The sequence below is a fragment of the Melozone crissalis genome, unplaced genomic scaffold (assembly GCF_028551555.1).
Source record: "Melozone crissalis strain CALT ecotype California unplaced genomic scaffold, PUWL_Pcris_2 ptg000016l_1, whole genome shotgun sequence".
Lineage (NCBI taxonomy): Eukaryota > Metazoa > Chordata > Aves > Passeriformes > Passerellidae > Melozone > Melozone crissalis.
This window is the reverse complement of record NW_026535794.1, coordinates 2,463,356-2,473,161: the sequence shown is the minus strand read 5'-3', so window position 1 is coordinate 2,473,161 and position 9,806 is coordinate 2,463,356. Positions and strand designations below refer to the sequence as shown.

The window sequence follows — 9,806 nt, the reverse complement described above, 5'->3', positions numbered from 1 at the left end:
TTTCATGGGAGAAGCTGAGGCAGAAGGCAGCTCTGGGTGGCATTGAGACCATCTCCTGTAGGGAAGGATGGCACCTCTGGGTGGCATTCACACCATCTCCTGTAGGGAAGGATGGCACCTCACTCATCACTGGCTAAATTTTCTCACTGGTGCAGTGGAAACCCTGACTTGAGACACTCAATGTAGGCAGTGGAGAGGGATCTCAGTTTTCCAAAGACACCTCCCAAATTCACGTGCAGCAGTGAGCAATGGCCCAAGCCCCCTCTCCAAAACCATGGGCCCAGCTCCCAGACCCCTGGCAGGCTCCTTTCCCCCCTCAGGGATGGGGAGTGTCACACCCAGGACTGGAACCCCCTGGGTGTGCTCAGGATGATGAACAGAATTCACTCAGGCATTTTTCATCGACTTTAGTAGCAGCTGCTCAGCCCCTTACATTGGATCACCACAGGGATGATTAATTACATAACAAACCCAAACAAGCACCCACAGGCTTTGTTAAAATCCCCTTGGATGGGGAAGAGTCCCCAACCACTGAGCTGGTTCCAGCCTGACCCCAGCTTGGAGGGAAGGGGGGATGATCATCTGCAGCCCATCTCAGATGATGATCAGGTTGTAGCTTCACCTCCTTGACTCATGGTGGATTTCACCTCATCAGTCTGGACCCATGGAAGAGCTCACAGTCTGCTCTGAGCTCAGCAGCTGAAGTCAGAGATACACCCAGAGGGCACTTAACCAAACATCACTTAGGTACCATCCTAAATACCATGAATCATCTTCTGGGTTTGTTTCTTGCCATCGATCCCAGCAGAAAATTAGATAAATAGCTTAGACCGGATGAAATAAATCCCACTGTTGCAGTCCAAATGTGTTCACCTCTAGAGGCAATTGCTCAGCAAATGCCCAGTTTCAATTTTTTTTCCCCTCTGCTTCCCAAAAAGCTTCACCTGCTGGTGATGCTGGGCTTGTTCTGGTGCAAAAGCAGAAATAGTGGATTTGAACATGCTGTGGATGGGCTGGGGGCAGATTCCAGCTCCCACATATGGGAACCAAATCCGGCAGCCCATTCCTTCACTGGTGTGGTATAAAAGAAGGAGTTTGAAACCACTTGGCTGAAAAATCTTAGGGTAGAACCAGTTGTGGGTGGGACCCCGCTGAAGTCAATGGATTGAAGGGACTGTGGTGGCCTGCGGTGATTTGAATTTCCACTGTTGTGTCACCATTTATTGGCAGAAGTTCCTGGCAGGACGTGTCTGACATCTCTCATTGTGGCTGCTTGCGCTGCATCACATTAAGTAAATCAGATGTATCTTCCCTTATCCCATCCTCTCCAATTTATCCACGTCTTCCACCCCTTCTGTGGCTTTCTGGAGCATTTGTTTTCCTGACAGATTGTGTTTGAATGTTGGTTACAGGTGCAATCTCTCCCTGCAGTGGCTTCCTTCTCTATTTCCCATGATTAAGTTTTCCTTTTCTCCAAGACTGCATTATGAAAATCAGTTATACATCCCTTAACTGATCTTCATTTAAGTTTTCAGTGACCTATTGCCTTCTCCACATGGTGTGTGGCATTGATGATGTGCAGTGTTCACACGGACAGGTGTCACAGATTGATTTTCTCCCCATATTTTTCTTTGCTTCTCTTGATCTCCTCTCTCCTTCTGCTCTCATTTCACTGCAGCTTTTTTTTTTTTTTGCAAAGCACTGATAGAAGTGCCTCCATCAATAAGCAAATCTTGCTTGTGCCCTTGGGCACAGCCCTGAGACAAATGGGTGATGCATAAACTGCACCAGCCTAGGAGTAGTCCCAGGAGACGCTGTGAGTCAGAGCCAGCCCTTGGAGGCATCATTTCCTCCTGTTTTCTCTCTGATGGGATTAAGCTCTGTTTGTTCCCTTCTTCTTCTGCATACTCCCTCCTTTGGTTCCTGGGAAAAGGCTGACACACACACAGAGAGCAGCACTCTGATTTCTCTACAAAGACTTCCAGGAGTGATCCAGTCAAGGGCCATGACTACCTTGCCATGAAATGGGAATTAACTCATGCCCTGTTTCCCTTTCTGTGCTGAAGAGACGGAATAAACACCCATCCATTGTCCTTTTTCCAGGGTAGGAACCCAAAAGCAGGGGTGAGGCAGAGAGGACACAGGGCAAGTGCATCTGGGGCTAAAACAGGCTGTGACTGTGCTTGGTTCACCCCTCATTTACCCCAGTATTGACCAGGAATAGCCCAAGCAGGGTTCCAGTGCTGTAAACACCAAGGTGGTGGGCTGAGCTCAGGCCTGATCCCCTGCAGGAATTCCTGATGCCCATGGAGGAGGTGAGACCTGTTTCTGTAAGCTGTGAATCCTGACCTGGAGTTGGAAGCAGAGCACCGTGCAAGGATGGGCACTCAGGGGTGAGCAGAGCAGCAGAGATGGGCCAGCACTGCAAAGCTGGGGTTTGGCTCTGTGTCCAAACCTACCCAAACTCTGGGCTGGTTCACACTCTGGGTTTTGTCCATTTTAATCTGTGCCACTTTTACAGGAATTAGCTGTGGAACAAGGTTTGGCTTGAGTCTGAGACTGCTCCAGCTTGTGGGGTGTGGTGGTAGTGGTGAGCTGCTTCACCCTCGTGTCAATTAATGGGTGACAATGAGTCCTTCAGATCCATGTTCCCAACAGACCTTTGGGCTCAGGCTGCTGCCAAGTGCCTGGGAAGCCTGCATCAGGTGCAGAGAGTGGAAGAACTAAGTGCACTTTCCACTGCTGGTGACAGACCTCCCCAACCAGGTAGGAAGGGTGAGCACTTTCCCTTGCCATCCTTTCCCTGGGGTGCTGAGGAGATGGATGTCCCGTGCTCAGGAGTGAGTGAACAGCCCCAGAGACTCACTGCACCACGTTTCCAAGGAAAACTCACTGGCTGAGCCACGTGCCAGGCTGGAGAGCTGGGGCAGCATTCCCAGCTGTGGGACCGCGTCCTTCTCAATGCACAGAGTCCTCTTCACTTCACACACAAGACACTGAACTTTTCCATACTGTGCACATCACCTGTGTGCCAACAGGGAGTTTACAGGAAGTCATCAGCAGTTTTCTCTCTTTGTCTCCCTCCTTCCCTTTCTACAGATGTCACAGGATTCTATGTCCAATCTGGCAGAAGCTACTACGCTAAAAAGTTCACATCAAGAGCTTGCCCACTCTCCAGCTCTGTTAGATATTTGTAGACTTCTCTGGTTCCAAGGCAAAAGCAAAGAAGTAGTCATGTTTTTTTATTTTAAAAATCCTTAATTTATCTGCTTTTATTTCTTTTGCTGCTGTTGCTCACATCACACAGTCTGGCCATTCGGGTTTGCAGAGAGATCTCTCAGAAAGCCCAGTGCTGCCGTTCAGCACAGCCTCTGCCTGGCTGAGGGAAAAGGAGATGCTTAGGAAGATGCAAGTCTTTCAAAGGACACTTAATCACACGAGTCACTTCAGGTGGGTGGGAGCAGAGCAAATCCATGCTTTTGCTAATGCTCTTCATTCCAGCTCGGTGTTGTGGGCTGGTGGAAAGAGCTGCTCTCCTTCCGGAGGCATCGGCGTCGGGGCAGAACTTGTGTGACTGCCAGATGTACCTCGGGATAGCCCAGAAGTCATTAGACCTATTCTATCCAACCAGTTTTAGCCTTTTTATTTTTTAAATTTTTTTGTCCAGTTTTAATTCTTTTTTAATATTGAAAAAAAGTAGACTTCTCTCACGTCTGCAACCTCAGAGGAAGTAGGCTCAAAAATCCATTTCTCCACTCGGAGCCCGGCCAAGGGGGGTTTTAGGCCTGATTTATTTGCACGTGTGGACGTCGTAGACTCGTATGCACTCCTGGCAGCGGACGTAGCAGCACCAGTGGAAGATACAGTGACACTTCTCTTTCCTTTTCTCAGTCCTCGTGTTGTGCCCGCGGCCGCAGCACAGAAGGTCACAGCCGTCGATGCCGTGGGAGGTGACGTTGCAGATCCTGTCGCGGGTCCCGAAGGAGCCTGTCTCGGGGTTGGGCTCGCAAAAGTTTGGCGAGTTCTCGTAGTAGACCAGGTCCTTCTCAGTGGGGGCCTTGAAGAAGTTGTATTTGGGCCGCAGGGTCTCCACCCAGCCGCGGGATTCCCGGTGTTTCTCCACCACCATCTCGGACGCGCTGTCGTACTTGTCCTTGAGGTAGTCGCCGATGACCCTGAAGTCGGGCTGGGACCACCAGCAGGTCTTCACCTCACAGCTGCCCGAGAGCCCGTGGCACTTGCACTTGAGGTGCATCAGCTCAATGATGGACTGCAAAAGAGAAGAAAGGCAAAGGAGAAGGAAGACGTTAACTGTGGCTGTGTTCACAGGGGTCTTAGGATGAGGGATGAGACGTAGATCTGACTCCATGTTTCAGAAGGCTGATTTATTATTTTATGATATGTATTACATTACATTTCTTCTATTCTTCTAAAAGAATAGAAGAAAGGATTTCCTCAGAAGGCTGGCTAAGAATAGAAAAGAAAGAATGATAACAAAGGTTTGTGTCTCGGACTCTCTGTCCGAGCCAGCTGGCCTGTGATTGGCTATTAATTATAAACATCCAAGATGAGCCAATCAAAGATCTACTTGTTGCATTCCACAGCAGCAGATAACCATTGTTTACATTTTGTTCCTGAGGCCTCTCAGCTTCTCAGGAGGAAAAATCCTAAGGAAAGGATTTTCCATAAAAGATGTCTGGAACATCTTTAACCCGTAGTTAAAACTCTTTATGACATTCTGCCACTTGGCCATGATCTTCCAAGGAATTATGGATGTTTTCATAGATATATTTATACTCTTGTGAACAAAAACCCTCTTATCCCTCAGTCACTGCTGGGTCTAAACCATAAAACTTCTGAACTTTACTTTTCAGTGACTGGTTCTGACTCCCAGCTCAAATTTAAGGATTTACCAAAAACTTTCACCAAGGAGATTCATTAACTTCTGTCTTATCAATGTTCATGTGGGAATATTACAGTGCTGTCACACAGGAAAAGAATTCAAACACATCTGGGCAGAAAAGCAAAGAACACACAAAGCTTCTCAAACAATGCCTTCATAAATGAAAATAAAAGGAAATAAAACGAAGATGAAATGTCCTAACTATCTAGAACAGAACTCCATCCTTTACATATGTTTTGTGTTTACTTAAGCAAACAAGGTTCAAACCTTGCTACGGCTACATTCAGAAACTGAAAAGGGATTTGTTTTTATTTTAAAGCCAGGGTTATGATTTTTCTAAAATCACTTCAAAGGACAAAAATAAAAAAAAGAGCTCTACTTTTGATTTTAAAGGCTCAGGCTTCAAAACAAAACACTCTCCTTGGATAAATGGAGGGTGATTATTGATCCCAGAAGCTTTGCTACTTGTTTTTATCTCTTATATAACGAGTTTAAATAAACAGAGGTGTTGCCCTCCAGTACTCTGGGGTGGGAGACAACCTTATGCAACTTGATAATCTGCATTTCCAGAGCGATCAGCAAATTTCTGGGTACGTGAACAGGCGAGTGCCAGCCTGAGTCCATGAGATTTGCCATGAATCAGCACCTTGGTGCTCACCAGGTGTTTTCCTGTGTTATTTACGGAGTATCACCCGCCACAGAGCTGGCTGCAATTAGCGAGGAGGGAGAACCGCAGAAGGTTTTGCTCATATAATCACCCTGAGCTTAATCAAAACTCCTGGAGGAGCAGTGGGGTTGGAGTTCCTGTGGGAACTGATAGGAAACATTGCCCATGGCTCTGGTTTAGCTGGGAACACTCAGGTATGGGGGCCTGGAAGAGCTGTCCCGTGGGTGCTGGCATGGTGAGGATGGAAAACACCAGTGCTTTCTAAAATACTGGGATTTCAGGTCGTGGTGTGACATATGTGGGATTTCAGATCATGGTCTGACACCTGTAAAATGTCCTAGAAGAACTCAGAGTCAAGGAACAAGACTTAGAGTAAAAAGACCTCTGCAGCCCTGTGATCACAGGGATGGTTGTGTCACAGACATATTTTATGAAAAATCCTTTTGCCAAGATTTTTCCTCCTGAGAAGCTGAGAGGCCTCAGAAAAGAAATGTAAACAATGATTATCTGCTGCTGTGGAATGCAACAGGTGGATCTGTGATTGGTCTCCTGTGAATTGTTTCTACTTGATGACCAATCAGAGGTCCAGCTGTGTTGCGATTCTGGTCACTCACAAGATTTTATTATTCATTCTTTTCTAGCCTTCTGATGTCTCCTTTCTCTTTCTTTAGTGTGGTTTCAATATATCATTTTCTTTTTATATAATATGTATCATAAAATAATAAATCAGCCTTCTGAAACACAGAGTCAAGATTCTCATCTCTTCCCTCATCCTGAGGACCCACAAACACCACTATGTTTGTTTGTTTTTTTCCAAGGATTCTCACTTTAAAACAAATTCTCGCTTAAAAGGAAATCCCTCCTTTCCAGAGCTTCTCCCCAGCCCTTTTTTTCCCACTACATATCCCAGTAACTGCCACCAGCACTGCCCCATCCCTGGTGGTTCCTGGGGTAATTTAGGCCAGAGCTGGAAGAAACCACATCATTGCTTGTAGTCGTCTCCATTGCAGACAATTTTGGTTTCTGGTGGTATTTCCCTTTCAGAAGTTGTATTCCAACAGCTCTGCTGTGGTGTGAGGTGGGATAACACCACTGGGAATTCACAGCATCCACTTCAGGCGCTCTCAGGAAACCCCAACCTGCCTGAGGACCTGTGGCTTTGGTACAGCTCACTGCACAAATGTCCTCCTGGATATGTGCAAGACCTGGGGACAAGACCACATTAACCTGTGCTTTCTTATCTCAGAAAAGCTGTGGCATAATCTCTGTTAGAAAGGGCTCTGTGGTTCTACAGTTCCACAAATTGTTTCCCACAAATTACATTCTTCCGGATTTATGGGCTATTCTTGAGATGGAAAAAAAAAAAAAAAAAGGAATATCCCCCTTTTGGGATTATTCCACCTAGGGAAAAGATTCAGGGCATGATCCAAGTTTAATCAGGAGGCACCAGAGTTCTATTGCCTCTAATTTTGTTAAAATATTTCCTGGGAAATACAACAGGGTTGAGAAGATGGGTTGTGGGAAAAGCTCTCCTGGCTCTTCTCCTCCCTCAAGGCTGCAGAGAAGGGGAATGGACAATTGCACCTGAACTTCTGGTGCCCCACAGTCAATGGAAGGGAACAGGCACAATTAGGACATTATTAAGTGAGTTAATAACTCTAATAGTGGAATCACAGAATTATGTGGGTTGGAAGGGACCTTAAAAATCGCTCAGTTCCAACCACCCTGGAATGGGCAGGGACACCTTCTGCTAGCCCTGTCCAACCTGGCCTTGGACACTTGCAGGAATGGGCATCCACAACTTCTGGGGGTAGATATCCTCCTAAATTGGGATGAAATCCCACCTTCTGGGGGTAGATATCCTCCTAAATTGGGATGAAATCCCATCCTACACCTGCCTTGATCCATCCTCTATAAAAGAGATCTGGACAGATGACTCCAAGGCAGGTGTTTACATGCGTGTGGGTGAATTCATGTGGAGCCTTCACAGACCAAACACATTGATCTAGAACTATCACAGACAGGTATTACCAATTTTGTGAAATTTGCCCAGATTTAGGTCTTTTGAGCCCCCTTAATCCCCTCCCACCACTCATCCTCTCAGGTGAGAAAACACCAACAGGAAAGGAGGAGATGAAACGCCCTTACCGTCCTTCCAGCCTCGTTGTTGTGCCGGTTCATGGCCGAGCGCGCGTCGGGCCGGTTCTCCCGCGCGTCCGCGAACTCCCGGGACACCATGCTGCCGAACTCCACGTCCTCACTGCAGCCTCCCCACTTCCAGCCCTCGCCAGGAGAGCCCTTGTGGCGCGTGTCACACCCGCAGATGGTGGCCGAGCCCTCGGCACAGGACCTGGTGACAGCGAATGCCACCCCGGCGGAGGCGATGGCGTGGACGAAGGCTGATTCCCTGGTGGCTGCGAGAGAGAGGAAACATCACTGGGATATTTTATGGAAAATCCCTTCGCCATGATTTCTTCTCCTGGCAAGATGAGGAGCCTCAGCTTCTCCATGTTTTGCTCCTCTGGAATATGATTTGGAGAATTTTTACCCAGCATGTGAATTGTTTTTACTTAATAACCAATCCCAATCCAGCTGTGTCAAGATTCTGATCAGTTCAGTCACAGGTCTTTATTATTCATTCTTTTCTAGCCTTCTGATGTCTGCTTTCTCTTTCTTTAGTGTAGTTTTAGTATATAATTTTCTTTTCATATCATATCATATCATATCATAGCATAGCATATCATAGCATATTGTAATAATATAATATAATGTAATGTAATATAATATAATGTAATGTAATATAATGTAATGTAATATTAGATATATAATATAATATAATATAATATAATATAATATAATATAATATAATATTCAGGCCTTCTAAGAACTTAAGAGTCAATTCTCATCTCTCACCTCGTCCTGGGGACCCTCACAACACTACAACAAGGAAGGGTCAGTGAAGAATGGATTTGGTCAGTGCTGTGAACACTTTCTCTGGAGGGCATGGCAGAAGGCCAGGGAATCCTCCTCTTCCCTGTGGTCTGGCTTGGACTTACTCCAAAGACTTTTTTTTTGCTAGGAAATGAGTTTCTGCACAGACAGGACCAGGCTTGATCCAAGGCCACTGAGGTCAGCCAAAAAGTTCTGACTGGGGTCATCCTCAGGTCTTTGGAGAGGGCATAGGCACCACAGACAGCTGTGCAAACCTGAATTTCAGGGGAATATTCTATCTGGTACTGTGCAGCCAGTGCACCACATAGCCAGACCCTGAGCTGTGGGCTTTGCTTCAGAATTTGGGTATGTTCCCAAAAAAATTAAAAATGCAGGTTTACACTTTGCAACAACCTGGGACCAGCACCAGGTAACGCTCCCCTTCCTTGACAGGGAGAGGTGCTGGTGGCAGGAAGGTAGGAAAATGCCAGGATTGTCACATCCTCAATCCTCAGGATGTGAACCAAGCCTTGTCCCCTCCCTCCATCTCTTTTCCCCAAGGCTGAGTGTTTTAATCAGTGACAGCACTCAAAATGCACCTTGCACCCGCCCCAAGTTTTCCTCCCTTGCCTGATCAAGGCCCCTGCCAAGGGGGGCAATGTATGGAAATGAGGGAAATGAGCTTTCCCTTGTGCCCACAGGCTCAGGATGGAGAGTGGGATCAGCAGAATGATCCCACCAGAATCACCAGGAGATGGCATGGCCAAGGACTGAGGAGTTTTAGTCTTTGTGGAGAACTTCCCTCACAGCCTTCCATCCCAGGCAGAGCTGGGCAGGGAAGGCTTTCCTGGATGCCACAGCTTTTTCCACACTGTGCCAAAAGGAAAACCAAACTTTTCAAACTGCTTTGCAAGTGGGGCGCACCCCAAGGTATCAAATTTATTTCTCTTTCTCTTTGCAGTTTTTGATTTATTCACTCACAAGAAATGACCCCACAGTTCAACACCACACCTCAGAAAACACCAGAAGGATAAAAATGGGATTTTTACCATGAACAGGGCTGCTCTCAAACCCTGGGGGCAATTCTAAGCAGGCACAATGGTTCTGATAACAGGTCTCCCTTAACCTCCTGTATTATTCCCCACTCACCTTGTGCTTACAGACCAGTTATCCTAGAAATTGTGTTCTTTCTTACATTTTTTAGATTATTCTGCTGGGACATTGAAATATTAATGGATCCATAAAGTCACAAGGTCACATTTTCAGTTGATGCAACTTCACCAAAGCTTCTACTGAGCTTTGTAT

At 46.5% G+C, this 9,806-nt stretch overlaps 1 protein-coding gene across 1 annotated transcript in view; it reads right to left on the bottom strand.

Annotated features, from left to right (window-relative positions):
* Positions 1–3,790: 3,790 nt before the first annotated feature.
* Positions 3,791–9,806, bottom strand: part of WNT3A (Wnt family member 3A) — a 96,520-nt gene continuing 90,504 nt past the window's right edge. Inside the window, exons 3-4 of the mRNA XM_054273949.1 lie at positions 7,719–7,984; positions 3,791–4,270 (exon numbers count right to left, since the gene is read on the bottom strand). Of these exons, the coding sequence (XP_054129924.1) occupies positions 3,791–4,270; positions 7,719–7,984 (746 nt within the window). The remainder of the gene's footprint in view (positions 4,271–7,718; positions 7,985–9,806) is intronic.